Source organism: Stenella coeruleoalba, assembly GCF_951394435.1.
Source record: "Stenella coeruleoalba genome assembly, chromosome: X".
NCBI lineage: Eukaryota > Metazoa > Chordata > Mammalia > Artiodactyla > Delphinidae > Stenella > Stenella coeruleoalba.
The window spans coordinates 16192480-16219434 of record NC_137152.1 but is presented as its reverse complement, the minus strand read 5'-3'; the positions used below and the strand labels follow the sequence as shown (position 1 = coordinate 16219434).

Sequence of the window (26955 nt, the reverse complement as noted above, 5' to 3'; positions counted from 1 at the left end):
TAACCACAGATAGGAAGGAGATTAAAACATCATAATAACTGAAATATTCACAGATGAAATGATATAATGTCTAGGATTTGCTTCAGAATAATTATGAGAGTGGGGGGAAGTGAGTATATGAAGCAAGATTGGCCATGAGTTGATAATTGTTATAGTTGAGTGGTGGGTTCATGAGGGTTTGTTATACTATTCAGTCTACTTTTAGATAGGCTTGAAATTTTCCTTAAATTTTATTTAAAAAACATAATAGTATACTCAATATATCTCTGTACTGATATGGAAGTCTTGCTGAAATATGTGGTTTTCTAAGAAAATCTAAACGATATTTAGGAAGGAATAGAAAAACTATGACTTTACCAATAGCAAGGGAGAAATTTAAGTTATTAAAGAACGCGTACCGCCACACACATCCCACCACTACTGTGGTCCCCCCACCACTACAGTGGTCCCCCCACCACTACAGTGCCAGACCCCAGGCTCCAGTAGGAGAAATCTTGGAAACTTTCAAGAAATAGATTGTCCTAAAGCATAGGAAAAAATTGTATCACCTTCTAGTCCGTTTTATAAAGTTAGCATAGCCCTGAAAATGAAAGTTAACGCAGAAAAGGAAACTGTGCCACTTTATGAATACAGACAGAAAAATCCTTTTAAAAATTTACAAATCAAATACAGACTTATATTAAAACAATGGAATTTTCCTAGGAATACAAGCATATTAGGACATCTGTTGATATGAGTTATCAAATCAGTAGGTCAAAGGAGAGAAACTAAGTGTATTAATAGATAATAAAAAGACATTTTTTTAAATTGAATATTCATTCTTCTTTTAGTAAAGAGGAAATAGTCTGATATTAACATGATTAAAATATGTCTAAAACCAAATATTGATATCATATTTGAATAACTTACTGAATATATTCCCAAGTCAGAATCAAGGTAGCATTTATTAGTGTTTGCTTTATGTTCCATAGACTGTGAGAAATTTGAGTTTTATTCTGGGATGGGAAGCCATTGAAGAATGTGAGGTGGGGGTACGACCAAGCCTGATTTCTGTTTTAAAATTATTCTGGCTGCCATGAAGAGAAAGGATTGCACAGGAAAAATTTGGAAGGAGGAAAACCAGTTAGATGGCACTAGATGATAATGGTTTGTACTGACAGTGTCAGAGAAAATAGAAATAGACAGATTTGAGATTTATTTCAGAGATAAAATCAGTAGAATTTATTGATGGATTAAATATGAAGGGAAGGAAGTTAGATTAGAAAGGAAAAAGCCCAAAAGGACTTACAGGTTTGGGAGATTGGTATTGATGCCGCTGCCTGAAACTAGTAAGGTTAGCTTCAAATCCAAATCCAAACTTCTTGATAGTCTGTAAGGCCCTGCTTAATGTGGCCCGAACCTACTTCCCCATTTCCTTCTTTTTCCTTGGTGTTCACCACATTCTAGACACCAAGGTCTTTCCTTTGTGCTTTGAATTCATTAAGCCGATTCCTAATCTCAGGGCGTTCGCATTTGCTGCTCATTCTGTTGGAGGACTCAAGACCATGAGTCAGCGAACTTTGTTTATAAAGGGCTGGGTAGTAAATATTTTAGGCTCTGTGGCAACTACTCAAGTCAGCTGTAGCCATTATGTAGGGAAAAAAACAGCAGGAGCTCTTATGTAAATAGACATGGGCATGACCAGATTTAGCCCTTGACTGGCCCGGCCTGGTTGTAGTTTACCCCTGCCTGAGGTCTTGGTGTGGTTCTCTCATTGTTTTTTAGGTTCTTCCCGGAGGACAACTTGGCAAATATGTTACGATCAAGAAACTTTAAAATGCTGCATACTCTACCTCTAGAAATACAGTGCCACTTCCAGAAATTATTTCTAATAAATTGTGAATGTGCACAAAAGATGGGGACATCCCAGTGATATAGAAGATCAAATACCCAACAATAGGGGATTTATATAGTAGAATGCTCTGCAGTCATTAATAATGCATTGAGGATGGGGCTTCCCTGGTGGCGCAGTGGTTGGGGGTCCGCCTGCCGATGCAGGGGACGCGGGTTCGTGTCCCGGTCCGGGAGGGTCCCACATGCCGCAGAGCGGCTGGGCCCGTGAGCCGTGGCCGCTGGGCCTGCGCATCCGGGGCCTGTGCTCCGCGGTGGGAGGGGCCGCAGCAGTGAGAGGCCCGCGTATTGCAAAAAATAAAAATAAAAATAAATAATGCATTGAGGATGATTTAATAATAGAAAATAGGGGTCAGCAAACTATACCTGAGACCTGCCCCCTATTTTTGTAAATGAAGTTTTATTGGAACACAACCTCACCCATTCCTCTTCACGCTGCAGTGGCAGTGTTGACAGAGACCAATATGTCCTGCAAAGTCAAAAACATTTACTTTCTGGCCCTCTACAGAAAAAAAAAGTGATAATATGTGTACTGTGGTCCATGTGTATATGTGCGTATATACAGACAGAGACTAGAAAGCACCAACATAGAGGATTTTTTCCCTCTTTTGTTTTTCTTCTTTTTATTATTTAAGTTTTCTATACTGGACATGCATAGTTTTTATAATAAAATTACTTTTCAAGTAGTAAGGCAAATGATAAAACCAATAAGACACAAAAATGAAAAACTAGCTGAAAATTTAATACGAGAAATTTCAAGATAGTTAAAGTTAGAAGCAGGAAAAAGGTTAGAGGCAGGAAAATATCAACAATAATATCTGGTTTCATGTGCACAACCACACAAGTAGCGTCCATTTCAGATTTCAGTGTATGATACTTAATTGGGCAGCCATTATTTGAGTTCCTCCTATGTGCTGTTTGCCTGTTCTGAAGCTTAATCTGATAGGGACAATGGGTTGTGCTTAAATACTAATAAATGCCATAAGCAGTGTCCCTTCTGTACTCATACAAAATTGACAAAATATCCAAACATTTCTCGTAGACACTGGGGTTTACTGCCAAAATATTTCTAAGCCTGACAAGACTCCTGGAATACCTCTGATACTTAGACATGGTATGGATATTTGAGCACACGCAAAAGGAGCACTGAGGCATTTTTCAGTGTTTCAACTGCTTATAATGAGATATGGGTTCGTTCTGGTTCGGAGATAGCTAACACCCAAGTAAAGCAGTTGCTCGGTGATATCTTGTATATAAGGGATTCTAATCGTGTGAGCTGGTCTTTTAACTTTATGGTGCTTTTTGACATAGAGGAGTTTTTGAATTTTATAATCAAATCTATATCAATGTTTTCCTTTATGGCTTACATTTTCTAAACAGGTAGCCAAATATCCTAACATCTCCCTCAGATGTAAAGTGTCACATTCTTTTCTGTCACTCTGCTTTTATACAACAGTACCATGCTGTTTTAATTAAGGTATCATTTCAACTGAGGGAGACTTAGTTCAGATTTTGATATCTGAAATATTGCTTCATTTTTTAGGGGTAGTATTAAAAAGCATAACTCACAGCAAAATGTGAATTGTTAACCTGAGCATCACTAGTCATTAAAGCCAATTTAGACTAATCCTTCAAATTCAGAAAAGGTTATTTAGTTGCTTCTGTTCTTAAGTATTACTTGAGTAAAATTGATGACTGCTCTGTACAGAGACACTCCTGTTTTATTTTGTACCCCTTAATTGGTTCTATAGTAACCATGATGTTTGCCTCTTCTTGACAGTCTTTTTTTTTAATAAATTTATTTATTTGTTTGTTTATTTATTTATTGGCTGCATTGGGTCTTCGTAGCTGTGTGCAGGCTTTCACTAGTTGCGGCGAGCGGGGGCTACTCTTCCTGGTGGTGTGCGGGCTTCTCATTGCGGTGGCTTCCCTTGTTGCGGAGCATGGGCTGTAGGCGCACGGGCTTCCGTAGTTGTGGCACATCGGCTCAGCATTTGTGGCTCACGGGCTCTAGAGTGTAGGCTCAGTAGTTGTGGTGCATGGGCTTAGTTGCTCCACGGCATGTGCGATCTTCCCGGCCCAGGGGTCAAACCTGTGTCCCCTGCATTGGCAAGTGGATTCTTAACCACTGTGCCACCAGGGAAGTCCCAAGCAGGTTTTTTTTTTTATTCTTCAACTTGCATTAGGTCATTTATAGAACATTGCCATAAAAATTTGATCTAGGACGAAGAGCCCTGGCCTTTCACATGGTACCTGTAGCACCTAATGGACCCTCTAATGTTTGCTCAATACAGGACAGCAGCACTGAGCTTCCATGATAGATAGCTCTGTCATCAAATATGTCCCTGCCTTGATCATAGTTCCTTCAAGCTTGGAGCAAGCTTGGTGATTTTTAGAGGATCTTCAGGTTTTGAAAATTCAGTGATTTTATTAAATTTGTATAGGGTATGTAGATTAACATTTGAGGTTTTTATTGGTTCCACATAGATTGTGTACATTAAGTAAAGTATTTTCCCACAGCTCTCGATGCTTCTGTCCTTTGGTTTTGTTTAAATGCCGCTATCTCGGTGATCATGTTCTGAATACTGGCATACTTTCAAAAATATTTCCCAAAGCAAAAATACCTTAGAATAACTTCTGGAAGCTATTAGAGGATGAAATGGAGTAAGGGATTGTCTGGTAGCTTGACCCCTCCTTCTTTTCCAGGTTGACTTCTTCAGTAAATGTTCCTTTTGCTCACTAATAGCCCAGGGAGTGGACTTTTTTTAAATTTAGATTTTATCAGCTAGGAATGTGAGTTTTAACTGTGGGCCTTGACGTCTTTAACCTGGTTGATAATTGATGTTTATAACCATTGTGAATTTATATGTAATTCACTTTCATTGAAGACAGGAAGAATTTGTCCTTACATCACAATCAAAAAGCTTCTTGTAGTCATTTTCTTCCCATAGTTCGGAAACTCTTCCTCATTGACAGGGAACACCCATGACATGTCTATATATAACCTTAAAATAGTCTTAAAACTGTCCTTTGGAGTGTGTGTATAAACATTACGAAGGGTAAAATTTCACATGAGAATTGATGACTTGTTATTTTAATTGTGCTGACTAGTTTCAGTTGCTTTTAAAGTGTCGTATAGTTAAGAAATACCAGCATATCTCAGGATTCTGAAGTAAAATAATGTTCGTTTCATGGGTTGTGAAAATTGTCTGGATTTCTGGGAACCAGGAGTACGAACATTTCAACAGGATTTTGCTATCAGCAAATCTGTTTTGGTTTCCTGTTCTGGCCTCTCTACCTATCAGCTACATTAGTGCCCTCGCCATTACGTTTCTCCTTTCTTTTGCCACAGGAAAATTGTCAGGCCTCTTTCTCTAGCATTTCAGGACCCGCCTGACAGGAAATTTTCTAATTGCCGGAACAGCTGGTAGGGGAAAACTTTGCAGGGGCTTGGCCTTCCCTTTCTAACTTAAGTTTTACCGTTAGAAATTCTTTATCACCATCATGGTTTCATAGCCATGTTTAAATTTCTGTCTTTTCGTGTTCGCTCTATACAGGTAAGCTTTGTTCAACTTCTTTAGAGACTAAAATGTTTCGGTTAGAGCTAAGTATAATTATACTAATTAAACAATTATTTCACTTTAATGTTCTTTTAAGAAGCTTTTCAAAATTCAAAACCAGTTCTTATAGAACATTTAAAGAATAATATTTCTATTTACTAAAATTAAGCCAGCTATTTGTATTATATATTTCAACTCTGTATATTTTGTAAACTTATTTTACATTGCCTTTTTAGTGCTAAAGTAATTTTTAATCTTGTTAGTGTTTGTAATTTTGTATAATAAAACAGATGACTGTAACTCTCAGTATTGAACTAGGCGTGAACCTGCTAATATTTAGGAGATTACTATGTAATAATAATGTAAGTAACATTTTGATGAGTAGGAGAATGTGTTATTTTAAACAGTCAAGAATTTAAAAACAGATTTTTGTTGAAATTGGTTCTTTAAAAACTTTGACGTTTTTAATCAATTATATTTAGCTTTAAGCAAGTAATTTTATCTTACAGTAGGCACACTTTTCAAAGCATAACTTTGTTAAAATGTGCTTAGTGAATGATAATTTGTATTGTATTTAATCTAAAATCCTGCCAAAATCAACTTGATATTTTGCCATGAGAATTGTGCTATCCTGCTGCTCTTTAAAGAGAATTAAATTTGTTGATCGGGATTCCCAATTGGGAGAAAACTCAGTGCTCTTTCCAGCAGTTATTGAAAATATTAGTCTGGAGAACCAGCAATGCTGTTTTCTCAAACATAGATTCAAGAAGCTGGCCTAGAATAGTCTCTTAAAGAATTTGGCTAAATGAAAAATTCTGAATGTATTATTCATTAGCAAATCAAGTAAATCGGATTTGGTCAAATTGTAATCTAGAATAAATTAAAATGTGGTTTCTCACCATAGCTTGAATGACAAGACTAATTTTGTGTCACAGCCAAATAATTTTTATGTATCTTGATCATCAAAAAAAATTAACATATCTTTTTCAAATTAAAAAAAGTATATTATTGAACTATAATTATCTATATAGAAAGCGATGCTTTATTCATTTTACTTTTGGATTATACTTAAGAGGTAAATAAAATCTTATAATTTCATTTGTCGGGTCTTTTTTTTATGATAGGCCAAAAAATGGTTACGTATCTATGAGTAGAAAATACTTATTTATTGGCTTTTACTAAGGAATATTTAAATATTTTATTTTGAGCTTCAACAATACTTTCTGACATTAAAAACAATTTAAAAAATACAAATGCCTTAAGAACACACTTCCTGACTCAAGGGAGGGGAGGAAAAAGGAAATTATGTATACAAGGCAGGGCATAATGCCAAATGTTGAATCATTCTTTAAAATCAGTTAATGTCACCCAGTTTGTTTTCTTGATATTTGCATGTTACAGTATTAGGTTTTATATAACTCAGGTAAGCAGTGTCTGTTTCAGTCCCTTTTCTTTAATCCTTTTAAAAAACATTTTAAGAACAAAATTTTATATTTTCCCTTTCAACTTGAAAAGGAAACATTGAGTTAATTTTTTCCCGTTAATTTTTTCCCAGTAAGGGGTGAACCTCAAAGACCATTTAAGATGGAACCTATCAACCTTTTGTTGGTCCTGGGAAACAAATGAGGTGGCTTTCTCTGTGACTGGAGGAACAACAAAAGATCCACCTGTCCATGAATTTTCTTCTGCCATTTTTCTGTGATGTTTAAAATGATACTCTTTACAAATTCCTAAAATTATAGGGTTTTTTTGTTTTTCTGTTTTTTAATTTTTGGCTATGTTGGGTCTTCGTTGCTGCACACGGGCTTTCTGTAGTTGCGGCGAGCAGGGGCTACTCTTCGTTGCGGTGCACGGGCTTCTCATTGCGGTGGCTTCTTTTGTTGCGGAGCATGGGCTCTAGGTGCGCGGGCTTCAGTAGTTGTGGCACACGGGCTCAGTAGTTGTGGCTCGCGGGCTCTAGAGCGCAGGCTCAGTAGTTGTGGTGCATGGGCTTAGTTGCTCCGCGGCATGTGGGATCTTCCCAGAGCAGGGATTGAACCCGTGTCCCCTGCATTGGCAGGCAGATTCTTAATCACTGCACCACCAGGGAAGTCCCATAGATATTTTTTAACTGAACTGACTTTGTTTTATCTATCAGGGTCATATCTCAACAAGTATTTTCCCAATAGTACATCTTTGAAGCCCTAGGTAAATTCCTAGAGAGCAGATACTCTTCTGTATCGTAGTTTTGCTAATACCTAGTGCAGTACCTGGCCCATAATCTGAATTGCCTTCTAACAAAAAGGAAAGAGCCTAAGAGAATATGTCATAGATCAGAAACACTTCCATCAGGACCAGGCAGTCAGGAAGAAGCAAAAGTACAAGAGCCTTATTATTATTATTATTATTAGGTCTCTCCCCAAAACAGCAAAGATTTTGGTCTGTTTCATTTATTGTATATCTCAGACAGCTAGAAGAGTGCCTGGCATGTATTAGGTGTTCAATAAATAAATGTTTAAATAGATGAACGAATGAATTCCCATTCATAGCTTGAGAGTATTGAACACCTCTGAGTTTGGTAACTGTGAGTACCAAATGTCTGAAAGTGCTGGGAATGTAGATGAAGGATACAGGGTTGTGATGTAGACCAGCTGGCAGCTTCACAATTTTGCCTACAGGTAGACCTTTATCTAGCAAATAAACGTAGACTTTGTAAAAATAAAAACATGGAATTTTTTATAACTTTTAAAAATACACAAAGTAAGTTTTTGTGGTAATGACTGGGCAGGTATCCATGTATCAGTTCAAGTACAATTGTGCCAGAAAATGTAAAAATGTTAGCTTCACAGAGTAATTGTAATGGATATAACTTACATCTCTGCTCTACTTCATTGATAAAATTCTTTTTCCATAAAATTACAGTTGCTTCACTGTATACTTACAGTCAAAAACACAACTTTACAAACTATCAAACTGTAGTTCTGTGTTGTCATGTGACAGATTTATTTCAGTAACAGGTGATTTAGTGACCTAAGGTAGGTTTGTCACATGCAAATATCAGTCTGTCCTTGGTTATCAATGTCTTCAGAAATTTGATATCCCTCTCTGCATCCATCTCATTGGATTCCAGGTATGAGCTAGAAGGGCACATTGTTGCTTTCCTTTCTGTTGTCCAAGATTGCCCAAGCATTAGTATTATGTCCTAATTGAACCTCAAATTCATTTCGAAAATATTCATGGTCCCATAACTTGGAAAGACTGGTGACATAAAGCACAATTTGGGGATCAAGATACCAACCAAGGATATTGTGCCTATTATGCTACTGTGACTTCACATATACATAAAAGTAGATAGAAAATGGCTTGCTGATATGATTAGTAAAACTTTCAACTGGGAAGGAGCAGAAAAATGTGTTGGGGATAGTTTTTGCAAGTTTTTGCAACTTGGGCCATAGGCATTGATCTTTTCTCTCCACCCCCAAGAACATTTTTTGTATCCTCTGCATCCCAATTTAGAAAAAAGATTTTTAAAAGTCTAGTTACTATCCTCAAGGAGGTTTGGGATGATTGCATCCATTTTGGGGAGGAAGAGGTAGGGAGTGGAGGAAGGTGCTATTTAAAAAAAGAAAGAAATATTGAGAAAAGAAGCACTTGAAGATTTATTTTAAAATAAGATTTGCCAGGATAAAAAATTCAGTATGGGGGTGGGAAAATAAAGTCAAGGATGTCTCTCAGAAAAGAGACAGAAAATAGGAGGAAAAAAGATGAAAATTAAATTCCAGGCATACAGTATCCAGCTAATAGAGTTGTTGCAAAAAGAGAAACCCTGAAGAGTGGATGGAAGGAAATTATCAAAGAAATGTCCGAATTCCCCCAGAGGTAAAGAATTCACGTCTTTAGATTATAAAGGTTCACCAAGCATCTAGCATTCTGAAGGAAAGGAGACCATATTTATCTCACTTAGTGTGGAATTTCAGAAATACAAGGACAGAAAATTCTTAAAGTTTCCAGAAAGAAAAACCAGGTCACGTACCAAAAAGTGTATATCAGGCTAGCATCATCCAGCTCATCAGCAGTGCTGACTGCTAGAAGACAGTGGACGAATGGCGCCAACATTCTTGAGCAAGATTATTTTTATTCTAGAATTTGGTAGCAAGCCAAATTATACAAATGTGAAGACAAAATAGAGACATTTTCAGATGTGCAAGATCCAGAAAGTTTTCTTCCACATCACCTTTCTTTGGAAGTTACAAGGGAGTAGTCTAAGAAAGAAAGAGACATGGGAAACTGAAAATAGTGGATTCAACCAGGAAAGCACTGAAGATATATCCCGAGATAATATCTACGCAGCAAGGCCTAGAGAACAACCCATCCTGATGGGAGGGTAAGAGAGGGCTCTCAGAAGAATGGAAAGTATGGTAAAAATCTAAGACTTAAAGTCCCCTTGGATTGTCCCACAAGTCACTGTTAGGGGCCCATATGAAAGGAAATTTAATACACTTCCTAGCCTGCGTTTGAGCAAGATATTGTCATGAAAATGCTGCTGCTTATATAGGCTTTCAGCTTTGAGAATCAAGCTGTAGTGAGAGCATGAAGGATTTGGTTGTGGTTACAGGAGAGAATGTTAATTTTCTTAATATTAATAACCTTAAATATTAATAAAAATAAGCTATTAGCAGGTGGGGGGAAGTTTGAGGGAAAGAATGTATGGGCACTATTACCCTCCTTTTACAAAGTGAAGAATTAGGATTCTGTCTAAAACTTATAGAAAAAACAAGAAGTTTATGTGAAATTAATATAATTATCAAACAGTGGGGAGGAAGGTGATGGATGGAAGGGGCATAATATAAGTAAGTCCCTCATCTTTCTTATTTTTAAATCAATAGGTATTGTCTTAAAGTTAATAAACTAAGAAATGATCAAAGTAAGTGCAGAAAGAATTAAAATTTTTTTAAAACTTAGGTATGGGGGTGAGAAGAGACTTGCTTTTCACCATAAGCTATTCTACCACTATTTGATTTGTTACCCATGTGCATATATTACTTTGACTTTAAAAACAAAAAATTTAGGGAACAGGAAATAACCCAAGTTGACAGAAGGCTACGTGTAAGGGAATGTTGGGAAATAATACCAGAAAAGCAGGTTGAGACCATATTGTAGAAGGCCTCCAATGCCAAGGTAAAGCAGTGCATTTAATTTGGAAAAACTTGGAGGAGTTTTTGAGCAGTCTGGGCATGTAACTGGAGCTGTCTACTTTCAGAAAATGAATTTGTCAGGAGGATGGATTGGAGTGGCAGTGGCAGAAAGGGGCATTAGGAGTGACCAAGCTAGTTTCAATTTCCTGCAGGAAAGGTAACGAAGGATTACAGCAGGACGATGTTACTGGAAATAGAATGAAAGGTATTCCCAGAACCAAGCTTGATACATAATAGGTGCTTAAGTGTGTTTATTGAATGAAGGGATCAAAGGGAGACTCTACATTTTTTAGTAATTTTTTGACATGAAAGGAAGGATAGTCATCAAAGATGAAATCTTTCTTGAATAGTAACTGCTGTTTATTTTGAGATCCATGGCCTGATTGTAGCTCACACTGTGAGAGTAAGGCTTGATGCTGTATGCCTGTGACAAAATGCAGAACGGTTATAATTCAGTAGTCCTTCCTTGCCTATGTTGCATCTTTATTTGTGACAGACAATTGTAGTAGGTATTTGCTATGAAATATAAGATGAAATAATGTTGCAGCCTAATGAATTACATCCCACTTAACCCAAGAAAGAAAAGTGGTAAAATATATAGAACATTACAGGGTATAGTTCTTCACAGCGTCATGATATAAGGGCGTAAATAGCCATTAGATTTCAGTTAGGCTCTTGAACAGTTCGTTTTTCCCACAGGAGGCACACTGGCACATGCTGGAGTCCAACCCATGAACTTAGCCTCATGAGTTCAAGTCTGTTATCAATTAGTCTTCAAAGTTTGATGTGACAGCACTTTAGGGTACAGAAAAGAAAGAGGAGAACTTCTTTATAGTTTCATTTCCATGTATAATGTATATAATTTAGTAATACAAAAAGTATATAATTTATAAGTATATATATAATTTAGTAATACAAAAAGTATATATAAGCCAATAAGTATACAAATATTGGGTATATGCTATTTTTTTTTATTAATAATGGTGTACTACCAAAAGTTCAGAGACCACTTCACTAATCAGTTTAGCTAACTGACCGAAGAGATACAGACCAGTTACAAAGGCCAGTTACTGTCATTGATCTTGGATGGGGAACCACCAAGAGCCTCATGACAGTCTCAATGTGGTGTAATGCTAAGATCCTTGTTTTAGAAGTTGTTAGAAGTCAGAAAACCTGGAATTGGGCCCTAAGTCTGCCAGTTACTAGTTTGTGATCTTTACTTGATCTCTTTAAACTTCAGACTGTAGAATATTCAGACCATTTTACCTTTAAAATTTCTAATGGTGAATGGGGGAGTCTGTAGAGAGTTCTGAAATGTTTTTGCTTGCTTTGGGGTATACTCTGTGTTATCATTAGCCCTCTCTAATACTGATATGTAGTCAAAGATTTGCATGAAGCATAAATAGAAAAGGTGAAAAAAACACCTAACCCGGGCTTGATACATGTTAGGTATTTAATAAATAGTTGCTGGATTTTAATCTGAATCTTTCTTACTTAATCAATCCCACATATACATTGTTCTTTGAAATTTTTTTTTTTTAGAGAATTTGGTAATTTGCTTCCTTTCTTTCCTAATGCGCCTAGGAACAGCTATCACTCTCAAGACCTTGTACACATTGGTCTCATTTGGAGAGAAGGGGTGCCCAGGAAGGAGTCAGCTAATGTTTGATTCTACCCTAATGCCTATTGCATAGGATCATTGTGAGAATTAAATGAGATAATGCATATGGAATTACAAAATAAAAGACTAAACCATATTAGGGGATTGTTTTATTATTGTTGTCAAAGTTCCAGGAAAGTCCAAAATGATTAAGCTGCCTTAGTAGAACATTCTACAAACTACAGCTTCTGTCTTACAGAGTAAATTGGTGGGCCTGGATTTCTTTTCTGTTCTCTTATAGGAGCTTTTTTTCCTTTTACTACTCATTTTCAAAAGCTACCACATTAGGATATCCTTGGTATATCTTTTTGAGAAATCTTTGTAATTCCTTATATTGCCAGCCTTCTGTGTCTCAGAGAATGTTATTTGAGTTCAAGCATTTATATGGATACAATGGTAATAAAAATAATGAATTATTTATGTTTGTATAACACATTTAGATTCTACTCATAGTACGTATGCACTAGAAAAAACATTATAGGCAAAAAAAAAGAAAAGATAGTCTTTGACAGGCTTATGTTTCTTGTTTTGTTGGGTTTTGTTTTATTGTCGTAGTTTTGGGCTGATAAAGTACATGTCTTGATTATTGAATAAATAAGGTGTACTTAATCTGCTGATCTCAGGATAATAAAGTAATTGAAATTCTATGTTTACTTACATGTATTTTCAACCTTTCTCTTCTGACACCTTCTCTCAGGTATAGTAAAGCATCCACATTCTTTAAGTATCCTTCTCTTAACTTTAAGACCTTCTACTTTTCCATCATGCTGAACATGTTTTTTCTGTCTAATCCTCCATCCAAATGTTAAATCTTTTTTGATTTTGTGTTTTAGAGTTATTCCTTTCTCCCATCTCAGATCTCAGGTAGTCCTAGAAACAGAAAGTAACTTAGATATTTCAAACACAGTAAACTTCAGCAGGCTAATTCAAACGGCCTTGCTGACGGTAGAAATCTCCACGTTGACCCTGGAATATTTTTCAACCCCTCTCCCCAATAATCAGGTTTTGTTGTGTATAGTGTTGGTTCTACCTAATACAATCACATATCAGAGCACACCAGATTACTCTGATCTGTTTTCAGACTTCTTTACACACTCTGCCCTCACCCCATGAAACTAATCATTCTGATTATCTCCAATAGGAAGAGTGAAGACTTGAAAGTATTCAGAACTAATGTTATGTAGAGGTTAAACTGGCCTATGTGGTTGGCTGGTATTATTCTTTCTCTGGCATTTAACTTGAAAGTATATTTGCTTGGCATGTGTTCTCTTTTTACTTGGTGGGTCAGTAAAGGTGGTTTGTGTATGTTAATTTGAGGATTTCTAATATGATACAATAAATTTACATTGCTTGATTTATAGCCAGAGGAAGTAGCTCTAACTCTGTTTTATCCCCTTATATTTGCATCAACAGGAAGAAGGCAGTATCAAAGAAATTGCAATCACACATCATGTAAAGGAAGGACATGAAAAGGCAGATCCTTCCCAGTTTGAACTTTTAAAAGTACTAGGGCAGGGATCATTTGGAAAGGTAAGCCATGAATATGTGCTTTTTAAAAAGTTGCTTTTTGGAATTCATATATATTTCATACAAATGGGGAACAGAAATATTTTATGAAATACTACTGATCTCCCTACAATGCAATATTTTCTGTGTTTTTACAATTCTCACTATCAATAAGTGTGACAAAGTGAATAAAGTCATTCAGAAGTACAATGGGAACTTTCATAACTTGGCAGTGTTCACTTCATATTCATTTTATCTTCAAGACTATATGACGTCTCTAATGGCACTTTTTTTTTTTTTTTTTTTTTTTTTTTTTTGCGGTACGCGTGCCTCTCACTGTTTTGGCCTCTCCCGTTGCGGAGCACAGGCTCCGGACACGCAGGCTCAGCGGCCATGGCTCACGGGCCCAGCCGCTCCGCGGCATGTGGGATCTTCCCGGACCGGGGCACGAACCCGTGTCCCCTGCATTGGCAGGTGGACTCTCAACCACTGCGCCACCAGGGAAGCCCTAATTGCACTTCCTGAATGATTAAAAAATCACAAAATGTTCCCGTGACACACTGGCCTCTTTTTGAGTCTTCATGTAGAATCGGAAGGTGATCTTACAATACATTATAACAGTGCATCTCAATCTTTCCTCCAGAGTACCCCTAATACCAGCAGAAAGCAAATAGGTACTCCCAAGGAAATAGGGTGGGGGGTTACCACTACATGTACGAAATTTGGGGGACTTATAGCTTGTCTTTAAAATGAACTCAAAGGCTGCATTCTATTCAGTGATATCTGTGTCTGGTTTTTGGTTTTTTTTAATGAATTAATTAATTTATTTATGGCTGTGTTGCGTCTTCGTTTCTGTGCGAGGACTTTCTCTAGTTGCGGCGAGCGGGGGCCTCTCACTGTCGCAGCCTCTCTTGTTGCGGAGCACAGGCTCCAGATGCTCAGGCTCAGTAGTTGTGGCTCATGGGCCCAATTGCTCCCTGGCGTGTGGGATCCTCCCAGACCAGGGCTCGAACCCGTGTCCCCTGCATTGGCAGACAGATTCTCAACCACTGCGCCACAAGGGAAGCCCCTCTGTGTCTGTTTTTAATATCCAAAAATATTTCTCAACTATTTCCCAAATCCACCAACTAAAATTGCAACATCTTTATCATTTTTCAAGTATTCCTTGTCCCCCTGCTGCATACCTCAGGAGCGCTTCCTGTACTCCATTTTGAGAAGTACAGCATTATAATCACTACTACTTGATCTATCTAGTCCATTTCTCAGCAAGAGGAACGTTCTGAGATTGCATTCAGCTTTCACAGTGCAGTGCTTCCTTGCCACCTCTCTGTGAGGAAGCATTTGAAGATAGACTTTGCAAGCTTCAAAACAACACCCGTTTTGCTCTCTTGTGTATTTTAACGGGACTGTTTAGCAATTCTTGACTAACATAGGTAATCTGTTACAGCTGTTAACCTCTTTCAAGCCCAAAGTGATATTTTTAATCCAGATATAGATTAAGTAGCCAAAAGAAGATAATGGTTGCAAGTTTGAGCTCTAGGTCAGCCAGACGTGGATTCTAGTTTTGTTTCGTTTTTTCTGCTTAATTGCTATGTGCACTTGAGCAAGTTACTTAACCTCTTGGAGCCCCATTTTCCTCTTCTAGGCAGTCATTAGGTATTGAAGTTCTCAAGGTTCCATTCTAGGCTCCCTTCTCACTCTATACTCCCTACTAATTAATTTCTTTATGCCCACTATCTTAATAAAACCCACATACAGCTGATGTAACAGATTTATATCTCCAATCTAGATTGTGACTCTAAACTCTGAACTGTATGTACAGCTACTTATTTTTTCCTCTTTGCATGCCCCAAAGTCAGTTTAAACTCAACATATCTAAGACCAAACTCATGATTTTCCCCTAACCCCCAAACCTCTATTTCATTTTTCTCTATTACTATGAATGACTTCTGGTTAAGCAAGCCAGAAACTTGAGAGGCATTCTTGACATATCCTTCTAGTCCCCGCCCTTCCCTCTCCCCCCACCCCCACCAATCTGATCCATTGACAAGTTATGCTGATTTAGTGAAGATTTCTCAAATCATGCCTGTTCTCTCCTTCTCCCTGCCACTTCTCCAGTCTGTGCCACCACCATTTCTCCTTGGCCTATTGAAGGAGGCTCCTACCTTGGGCTTCCCAAATTTATTTTTGCCTCAAGCCCTTATTTATCAATACATGACAGCCAACAAGAGCTAGTCTTATACTCCATCCACTTAACCCTTTAGAGGCCTCCCTTTGCTTTTAGGAGAAAGACAAATTCTTAAGATGGCTGAGGAGCCCCTCAGTCTGCCCCCTAGCTACCTCATCAACATCAGTTTATACACTTTTCACTGCCTGTGTTCTGGCCACATTGGCCTTCTTTTTTAATCCATAAGCAAAAGCCTTTTGCACATGCTGTTCCCTCTGCCTGAAAAACACTGCCCCACCCCCATCCCTTCCTCCTCTGGTTGGCTCCTCTTAAGCTTAGGATCTCAAAGAAGTCTTCCCAGCCATCCTGACCTAGGTCATATTTGTCTATTTTTACCGTCTCAGAACATTACATACCTCATCTTCACAGCACTAACCTCAGTTGCAGTTTTTTGTTTGTGTAATTATTTGTTTATTGGCTGTCTCCCCCACTAGACTATATGTTCCATGAGTGCAGGGGCCATGTATGCCTTGAACCATGTCTCAGCATGGAACCAGTAGCACGGTACCTAACATATAGTTCTGGAAAGAATTAATGAGTAAATAATAGTCCTGCCCTCATAGGGTAGTAGTAAGAATTAAATGATATAAGGCCAAGCACATAATATCTGCTATGAGATTGTATTATCATGCAGTTTATTACGGATAAACCAAAATAGATGGATTTATTTCTACACATTATATTTTCAGGGAACATAATATTGAAGTTTCCAGGAGTTAGCATGCTTCTCCCTTTATTTCTTTAAAAGTAACTTAAATACCTTACTATAAATAGCAAACATTAAAAATAGGGCGTCTCCTTTCTTACTCATCCTCAAAAGCCAGTCTCAGCCAAGGAAACAGGGATGACCTGTCACAGCCTAGAATAGCTTCATGAGGGATTCGAAAAGTCAGAAGTGCTGGTGGGGGAAGATCTGATGGCATCTGGGACTGCTGCTGCTCCTGCTGCGCTTGACTGGTGACCAGCCAGAGGCAACAGATTGAGTGCCCTGAGCAGAAGCACAGAACTGGGTGGCTGGCCCGATTCTTATCCCAATACCTCCACTGTGACACTGCGTTAATTATTTAACATCTCAAAGCCCTAGCTATAAAATAGGCATTGCTTAGTAGGCCTGCCTCCCAAAATTATCATGATGATGCATTACAAATGCTTGTGAAGGTCCTTTGCAAAAACTAAGATGTGCTGAAAAGTATCAAGAGGGTGCTTTCAAAGTAGGGTGAAGAAAGTTTGAACCCATGAGGAGAATTTTTCTTGTAGAATAGTGTGAAGAAGCTTGATTAGGGAATCTTAAGAATGAATGAATAATAAATATCAGGTAAATCCTAATTATCCCCACCTAGTTAGAATTTATTTCAGTTCAAAAATATTCATAATCTCTGATTGCCTTTAATTTTTAAACATCATTCCATCTTAGGAACAACCCTGATTGAGAATACACTTTTCGCTCCCTAGGTTGGCTCACTGCTAACTGGCTAAAAGGAAGTTTCACCATGGGCCACGGTGAAGGGGGACAATGGGTGTAATTTGGGGAGAGAAACACACCCTGCATCAGGGTTTCTGTGCACATTGTGGCACTTTTCACTGGACGTGAGGTCACTGACCATTGTCTTCGGCACAATTTCTCGAAGTGAGGAACTCTGCCTTGCCCTAGAATCAGTTGAATGAATCATTTTTTTATTTTGTGCTAATAGCCTAGTGTGCTAATGCAGGTAATAGAGAGCTGACCCTAGAGTTAATTCTTGATTGTAATTGAGTCTCTTCTTACCATCTGTGGCAGCTCAGTAGCACTGCTAGGAAAGAATGGGTAGGAGAAAAAAAGTTGAAATTCAGGTCCATTTAGCAAGTCTGTGTAAAGGTTTGCTGGAAAAGATAATGAAACTAATGGTCAAAATGAGTAGAGGGGATTTATTGATAGTTTGGTATTGTATTAGACAAGTTATAGCATGACCGTGAGTTATTTAGAGCAGACTTTATTCATTTTGTATAAATCCCACACTATATTTTGAAAACAGCCAAAAATATTTGGAAAATCAAGATACTCAGTAACATACCTGGGAATTGCTTGCTTTTTTTTTTTTTTTTTTTTGCCACACCACACGGCCTGCGGGGTCTTAGTTCCCCAACCAGGGATCGAACCCGCACCCCTCCTGCAGTGGAAGTGCAATAGTGTCTCATCACTGGACCGCCAGGGAATTCCCCTGGGAATTGTATTCTTAATATTTAGGTATATGTGTGTATTTGATTTTTAAAAGATGGGGAGGCAGGGTTCCGACTTAATTTACATTAAATAGTTGTGAGTAAATTTCTTCAGTATAAGTGTTTTAAATTGTTTTGCCCAAATCAAAACTACAGTGAGGTATCACCTCTCACCAGTCAGAATGGCCATCATTAAAAAGCCTACAAATAACAAATGCTGGAGAGGATGTGCAGAAAAGGGAACCCTCCTACACTATTGATGGGAATGTAAATTGGTGTAGCCACTATGGAAAACAGTGTGGGGGTTCCTTAAAAAACTAAAAATAGAGTTGCCATATGATCCAGCAATCTCACTCCTGGGCATATATCTGGAGAAAACTCTAATTTGAAAAGATGCATGCACCCCAGTGTTCATAACACTATTTACAATAGCCAAGACACGGAAGCAACCTAAATGTCCATTAAGAGATGAATTGATAAAGAAGGTGTGGTGCACATACACAATGGAATACTACTCAGCCAAAAAAAAGAATAAAATAATGCCATTTGCAGCAACATGGATGGACCTAGAGATTGTCACACTGAGTGAAGTCAGAAAGACAAATACCTTATTATATCACTTGTATGTGGAATCTAAAATATGACACAAATCAACATATCTACGAAACAAAAACAGACTCACAGATATAGAGAACAGACTTCTGGTTACGATAGGGGAAAGAGGATAAAGGAGGGATAGATTAGGAGTTTGGGATTAGCAGATACAAACTGCTGTATATAAAATAGGTAAACAACAAGGTCCTACTGTATAGGGAACTATATTCAGTATCCTGTAATAAACCATAATGAAAAAGAATATATATATATATTTATATATATAACTGAATCACTTTGCTGTACACCAGAAACTAACACAGCATTGTAAATCATCTATACTAAAATTAAAAAATAAAAATAAATTGTTCTGCCCAGCAATGAGAAATTGTGGAGTTTTCATACATAGAAAAGACTGTCAACAGAATTGAATCAACAGAAAATTGTGGTCAAGGGGAACTTCTGTATTAAAGTTTTTATGGAATCAGAATTTTTGTTTTGTTAGAAGCAGAGCAATCACCACCTGTGTTATACTTTAAACATGTTAGACTTTTCTCTAATTGCTTCATAGTTTAAAGATTTTTGTTTCTGTCTTACATGTTACATGGTCTTTGGGAATTGGCAAACAACAACAAAAAATGTATTCACTTATATTGACACCCAAAGTTATAACCAGTGTTTACAACTCACTATATTTATAATTGGTAATATTTTAAGGAAAATAGTTAATGTATCAGAATCTTTCTAATAATAAGCTATATTACAGTAGGGGGTCTTATTTTAGCAATAGTATAGTTTATGATACTTTGTAAGACTTATTTTCTCTTATTTAAATACAGGTTTTCTTAGTCAAAAAAATCTCAGGCTCTGATGCTAGACAGCTTTACGCCATGAAAGTATTGAAGAAGGCCACATTGAAAGGTAAGTGCTACTGCTATTTGTAGTGTTCGCGTAGTATGAACAAACTGAAAAATCTGAATAGGTCTCATGTGACTCCTAGGCCAGTTACTTAAATTCAGAATCTGTTCCCGTTACTGTCTTTAAATTTAGACTTTCTTTTAGTGGATTTTTCCTACAAGGCTAGGAATCATATGACTAGTGAGAATGGGAGTTGCCATGCTTTAAAAGAAGTATTATAAATTCTTCTTGGGCTTTAGGCAAGTAGAAGTTTAGAATTTTAAAACTAGGTTTGATGCATCTTCCAGTTCATATTATTATTTTAATGTTTTGAAAACTTACTGATTTATGATGCAAAATAGCTTTTATTCTAAGGACTTTATCATTTTGACTTCTGGTCTCCAAATAAGTTTTTATTCTAAGCCTCTGATTTTGAAAAATCTAATGTCAGATTTGGCTCTTATAGGTAAACAGTCACTTAGAAAAAATTGTACATAGATTTTTAAATACTTAGATCTTCCTTTTTTAAAGTAGTATCAGTTATTTTACCACATAACCTCTAATTATTTTGTGTGTTGATTGCTGACATCTCTTTTTTTCCTCTTCAACGTACCTGTATTTTCTAAAGGTTTTGAAATATTCTGGAAGGAATATCTGTGATGATCACTTATTATTTCTGATGTTATTTTTCCCAATTAGTAACTCACACTGGATATTATCATCGTTTCAAGAAATTTCACCTTCCTCTATAAACACCATCCTTTGCCTCTGTTCTCTTGCTCCCTTCCTGAATGTATTTTCTTTCCTATCCAGTCTCCACCCCTGGGCATACTACTTACTTGATTCTTGCTAGGGCCAGGAAATTAAATTATATCCTCAGTGCCCTACTCTACATCACTACTTTTATAATTTTATACTCATGAATTCCATGTTATAAAGCTGCATAGATGGAACTTATTTGAGAGTTCATTTACAAAAGCAACAAAAGTAGTTTTTTTCATGTATATGACAGGATTTGTGTTGTGCATAGTATATGTAAAGGAAACTATGAACTCTGAGAAACCTGAAAGATATTGGGAAAGGAAATACATGCCCAATTCCTTTTAGAGAAGGCTGTTAAGACTCTTAGTATTCCTCTAATCATCCAGTTAGCTCCATATCCTCAAGATTCCTGTTGCATTTTCCTTGAAATATTGAAAATTTCACTTGAAAACATACGCCTCAAAGAGTATTCTAAAAAAGAAGAATGAGAAAGGAACAAGTTTTATCAGGTTTAAGGCTTATTAAAAGCAGTAATAATTCATTGTGTTTTGGGGGAGAATAATACAGGCATATAAACCAGTGGAACAAAACAGTACAAAAGTATTATATATTAAAGTTTCATGTATTTGTTACAAAAATATTGAGTAAGTGCTGTGCTGTATGACAAAGCAGGTGGCCAGAACAATGGGAAATTAAATACTGATTTTTTAAATTTTGTTTGAAATACTTATGAACAACCTGCAAAAAAACTAGAGTCTTCTCTTAAACCATATACCATAATAAACAATCTAACTGAATTTTACAACTTAACACATCCTAGGAAACTTGTGAAGAGATATTGAGCAAAGCACAAATTACAAACAAATTGACAGTACAAAAACTTTTGGCCTTTTGTACAGTGAAAAATAGTATAAATAGGAAATCAGGAAATTATTTGCCTCAAATATTACAAAATATTAATATATAAGGAATTTATTAAAAGGCTCCTACTGGCCAAATCTAGGACAGTTTAAACATTGCAGTAATTAATGACAGTGATCGATTACAACCCACTGAATAAAGAATCCATGCGTTAATCCATAAATTAATGGAGAACAAGGGAAAGCTCTTCCTTACAATGGAATTCCAACTAATAAATGTAAAAGGAATGATTGAGTTAGGAGTTCCTAAGAAATAACTTTACAACCTCCACCTAAAGGGTTTTAGAACACATTTTTATGCAAGGGGATAAAATAAATAACATTTGGGGAAATGTCCCAGTTTTCTGATAAATGCATATAAAATAATGAGTTATTTCATATAATGGCAACATAAGTTAGAAAGCGGTTTTGCAGTAAGTACAACGAACCATTATTGCTGCTAAAGTAACCTAAGGAAATAATCTCAAAGAAGGATTTTGTGTACTTGAAAATTTTCATTGCAACATTATTTAGAATATCGAGAATTTAGAAATCTTATAAATATTGAATGTTTAGAAAAGTATGGTATGCCACTTAATAGAATATTATTTAAATGAAATATTTCAAATATCATAAAAATGAATGTAACAAAAATTTGTAAGTGAACATTATAACGAATTTGGCTACCACAAGTATGTAAAATTATATAGATGTTAGCGATATAAGAGACCATAGAAAAGTGAAGCTACTTGACATATTGGAATTATAGACTGCTGGTGTGTTCTTAAATTTTATTTTTATTTTTATCAAAGTAATATGTGTATAGAGTCTTACAAAATAGCAGTGCTTTTCCTACCCTTCTCCCTATCCCAGTTCTTGACCCCCAGAGACAATGACTTCCGTCTCTTTAGCTGCTGCTTCTGCCTTTTACCTCCACATTCAATATTCTTATATTGTAATTCTTTGATTGTTTTCATTTTGGAGACATAATCTTTTGACTTCCTACCATGGAAGATTAGGATTTAGTTCTCTTACACACAGTTTCCCTTTTCATGTCCTCCTAGTAATGTTTTCATAATGCTTTATACAAATTGTTCCTGTACTGAAGTCACATATCCTTCACATCTTTGCTGTATTAGATCTCCTTTCCTAAATTCTGTACCTACCTTTTTCTCAGTTTACTTTCTAGTTTTGCTGAAACACATCTTCTAGTAGCTACTTTAGAAAGGCTGAATGGATGGTAAATTTTTTGTAACTACATGTCTGAAAATGCCTTTATTCTGCCCCTCACTTAATTTATAATTTGACTGGACGTAAAATTCTAGATCAGAAATAATTTTCCCTCAGATATTTGAAGGCATTGTTTCCATTGTCTTCCAGCTTCCTGTGTTGCAATTATGAAATTTATTACCATTATGGTTCCCAGTCCTTTGTGTATAAGCTGCTTTTCCTCCTTAGAAGTCTTTAGAATCAAGCTACTCTTTATCCCTGGTGTTCTGAAATTTGTATAATGGTATTTCTTTAGTGTGGATTTTTAAAATTCATCATACCAGATATGGGGTGGTCTCTTTCAATCTAGAAACTCATTTCTTCAGTTCTGGGAAAGTAGTTTGTCATTTCTTCTCCATTTTATAACTGCTACTCTTTGGATATTTTGAACCTCCTGGGTCGTTGCCTAATTTTTATTTTTTTTCCATCCTATTTTCCATTTTTGTCTTTTTTTCCTGTTTCCTAGGAAATTTTATCATCTATCTTCCAACCCTTCTATTAACTTCATGTTTCTACCATTATTTTTAATTTCCTAGATTTTCCTTGTTCTCTAATTATTCCTTTTTTTTTTTTTTTTTTTTTTTTTTGCGGTACGCGGGCCTCTCACCGTTGGGGCCCCTCCCGCCGCGGAGCACAGGCTCCGGACGCGCGGGCCCAGCAGCCATGGCTCATGGGCCCAGCCGGACCGGGGCACGAACCCGTGTCCCCTGCATCGGCAGGCGGACTCTCAACCACTGCGCCACCAGGGAAGCCCTAATTATTACATTTTTTAAAACTTTTTATTATGGAAAGTGTCAAACATCTACAGAAAGAAACAGAAAATATAGAGAAGCCCCATATACCCTTCTTTTTCCTTCAACATTTATCAACTCATAATCAATCTTTTTTTATCTGTGTTCTCTCCCTTCCCCTCTTTTGATATTTTGAAGCAAATCCCAGACATTGTATAATTTCTTCCATAGATATTTTAGTATGTATCTCTAAAAGATAAAGACTCTTGAAATAATACAATTCTATGATTATACCTGAAAAATTAATATACAGATATCTGATCAGTGCTCAAGTTTCCAGTTGTCCGTATTGTTATAATTCATTTTTCTTTTTGTAATTTGTTTGAATCGGGATCTATATAAGGTCTATATTTTTCTACTTATTTTGATAGCTATTTTTCGTGTTTAGAGTCTTTCCTTAAATTCCTGGGAATTCTTTGCTGTCTTTTCCTCATTTAAGAGTGAGGTACCTATATTCATATATATATATATATATATATATATATATATATATGTATATATGTATATATGTGTGTGTGTGTGTGTGTGTGTGTGTGAATCACTTTGCTGTACAGCAGAAATTAAGACAACATTATAAATCAACTATACTTCAATAAAATAAATTTTTTTTAAAGAAAAAAAGTGCGGTACCAAAAAGCTGATTAGAAGGGGTTCTATGGCAAGAATTTGCTTATTTCTCATTGACCTCCTTTCTTTAAGCTTAGATTTTAGCTTTCTCTGATTTGCTGTGTGAGTTACCACTTAGTAACTCACACAGCAAATCTGCTACTGCTTCTCTTTTTTGTCCTTGTGAGTTTATGCATAATTTTTCCATTATTGTAATTTCAATAGGGTTTTAGAAGAAAGTAGAAAGTAAAACATCCATGTTTAACCAGAAGTCTCTTTCCATTTTGAAGTTTCTATTAATATAATAAATGGGGACAAAAAGAAGTCAAAAGTGTTAGGTTGAGTTTATGGGGACTTTTGTCCTAATAAAGTAGTCTGTGGGCCTAAAAGGTTTTGTAAACTATTGCTTAAAGCATTTTCTTAATACATAATTCTAGAAACATAAACAGCATTTCTTCTTATTCACTCTCATGTTCAAGTCAAGTAGAATTTAAAATGTAATAACTAGTATGTGATAAAAATTATTTCAGCGGAATGTAGTTGCTTTGCCAACATGAGTCAGTATTAACAAATTCAGTTTTGGGGGTTTAGAGTTTAACCAATGTAAAGCATGCCTTCTTCTGAACCACTAATATCCTAATCAAAATTCCTGATTGTAGGATGATTTATATTTGTCACTAGGTCTTTATATACATAAAAGAAACCAGATTAGAACTATTACACAGTCCTATCTCAGACGGAAGGAAGGAATTCTTTAGTGAGTGAATCTTACTGTTCGTTTTGAACTAAACAAGGTCTCATCAGTGTTGCATATAAGGAAACTATCTCACAAGGTAATCATAATAGAAAGAAAAGCATCTGGTTCTAGCCTCTCATTTTATAGAGAAGGAAGCAGGAAGCCCCTGAGCAATGAAAGGATTTGACCAAGGTAACTCATCTAGTTATTAGCATGGCCACTAAACTATAGCTCTTGACTCCCAAGTAATTGTTCTTTCCATAGTGGTACAATAATAGAAGAGGGATATACAGTAAATATACTGATGGATATTTTTGCTGCTTATTAAATAAGCTTTGTATAAGTATTGAAAGAGGTAGAAACTTGGAATCTAGCTTTAAGGTAATAGGAACATAATCCAAGATTGTATGGGTAGCGATGGAAAAAAGGGCAGTTTTGGGCTAGACTAGACTAGAATTGTCAGCAGGCCTAGGTGATGAACCTCATTCACACAAATAATAGAAAGGGCCTGTTGGACATAAGGCATCAGAGTTGTAGTGATAGGGCAAGATAACAAAATCAGAGATTGATCCTGAATTTGATACATCCACAAAACAAGTCAATAAAAAGACAGAGCTGCGTTGATATCAAGAGCAATTGAGTCCTTTTCCTGTTTTGCCTATTTTCAGTCACTGGCACCAAAATCTCCCAGTTGGAGTGGAAAACTGGTAGAATGGGAAACATAGGAAATTTTTAAGTTTATTTCTTTATTTTTCCCAGAGGGCTTAGTTCTGAGTTTTAGATATCAGTGGTCACCTTAAATTGACAAGAAAACTCATCATTCTGTCTGTTCCCGCCCCCACTGCCAAAAAAGACGCTCTTTCCATTCTTTCTATTTAATCTTCGGCAGAACCATTCAGTCTCTCTGGCCTGAAAAATAGAAGTTATGTGTGATTTATCCTTATTATGCAACAGAAAAAAAAACTTTAATGAATGATCATTCTCACCTCTTAAATCCATTGAGCTACCAACAGAGTACTTATCAGATGATTAATCATCAGTTTACTTGTCTGTCATTCCCACCAGATTATTAGCTTCTTGAAGATTATTTTATTTGTATCTCACAGTGCCTGGCATGTAGAGTTTGCTCAGGAAATATTTGGTTGGTAAAAGAGATCTTTGCCTACTGGGTCAAATGTAAATTCATCCTGGCATTCCAAATTGTCAGGAATCTGGATCCTCCCTACTTCACCACCCCTCCCACCCCCACCCACCCCCAGCCCCCCAGTTTCCACACTGATTAGCTTCCTTCTTGCTCATCATGCATGCCTCCATGTCCTTGCTTGCACTGGTACTCGATACCTGGACTTTTCTTCTCTCGGTCCAATCCTTGTTGCCCATATAAATTCCACTCTAAAAGTCCCTAACCCCACCTCTTTGCTCTAGCCTTCCTATGCAAGTAAAACTGATCTTTCCCTTTTCTGAATTCTTGTACTGCTTATTGGTGGTAATACATCATTTTATCCCTTTATCATATTCATGGTGCTATAACTACTATTTAATTGAATATCTCTTATATGCGAGGCTCTCGATGTACAAACCTTATCTCAAAGGGTCACATAGCCCCCAAAGATACAGTGGTGTTATCCCCATTTTATAGATGAGAGGTGTAATAGAGGCACAGAGAGTTTAAATAAGTAACTTGCTCAAGATGACACAGATCTGAATCCAGATTTTTCTAACTCCAAAAAGCCTTTGCTCTTTCAGCTGCACCACAGTACTTCCTCTCAGTATCTCTCCTCTCCTGCCTCCCTCAAAATACACCTTTTGGAGTATATCTGTCCTTCACCATGTCTGCCCCATATTTTAGATGCTTAACGAATGTTTGTTGAATTGAGTTGATAAGGTTGGTAGGGAGAAGTGTTAAAACCTATTTCATTTTTTGTGTGTGTTTTAACATTTCATTGGAATGCCTTGTTTTTAAAAAGTTGCTCCTTTTTTGGCTATTTTTATAACTTTGATCAAAATACTTGGAAATCTGATGTTAAAGCCAACATCTAATATGTTCTCTGTACTTTTTTAATGTAAAGCACAGATTTTATAAATATATACAATTTCTTCTGGTAACATAAGTTATTAAAAATGGTTATTAATTTTGAAAATTCAAGAGTAATGAATAGTTTTATTTATACATATAAGTAATTTTATT

The 26955-nt window shown here is 36.4% G+C and overlaps 1 protein-coding gene across 5 annotated transcripts in view; it reads left to right on the top strand.

Annotated features, from left to right (window-relative positions):
- Positions 1-26955, top strand: part of RPS6KA3 (ribosomal protein S6 kinase A3) — a gene marked incomplete at its 5' end in the record, with an annotated part of 313574 nt that overhangs the window by 245901 nt on the left and 40718 nt on the right. For all 5 annotated transcript variants that reach the window (XM_079910436.1, XM_079910440.1, XM_079910437.1 and 2 more), the window contains 2 exons: positions 13698-13814; positions 19647-19728. In XM_079910436.1, the coding sequence (XP_079766562.1) occupies positions 13698-13814; positions 19647-19728 (199 nt within the window). The remainder of the gene's footprint in view (positions 1-13697; positions 13815-19646; positions 19729-26955) is intronic.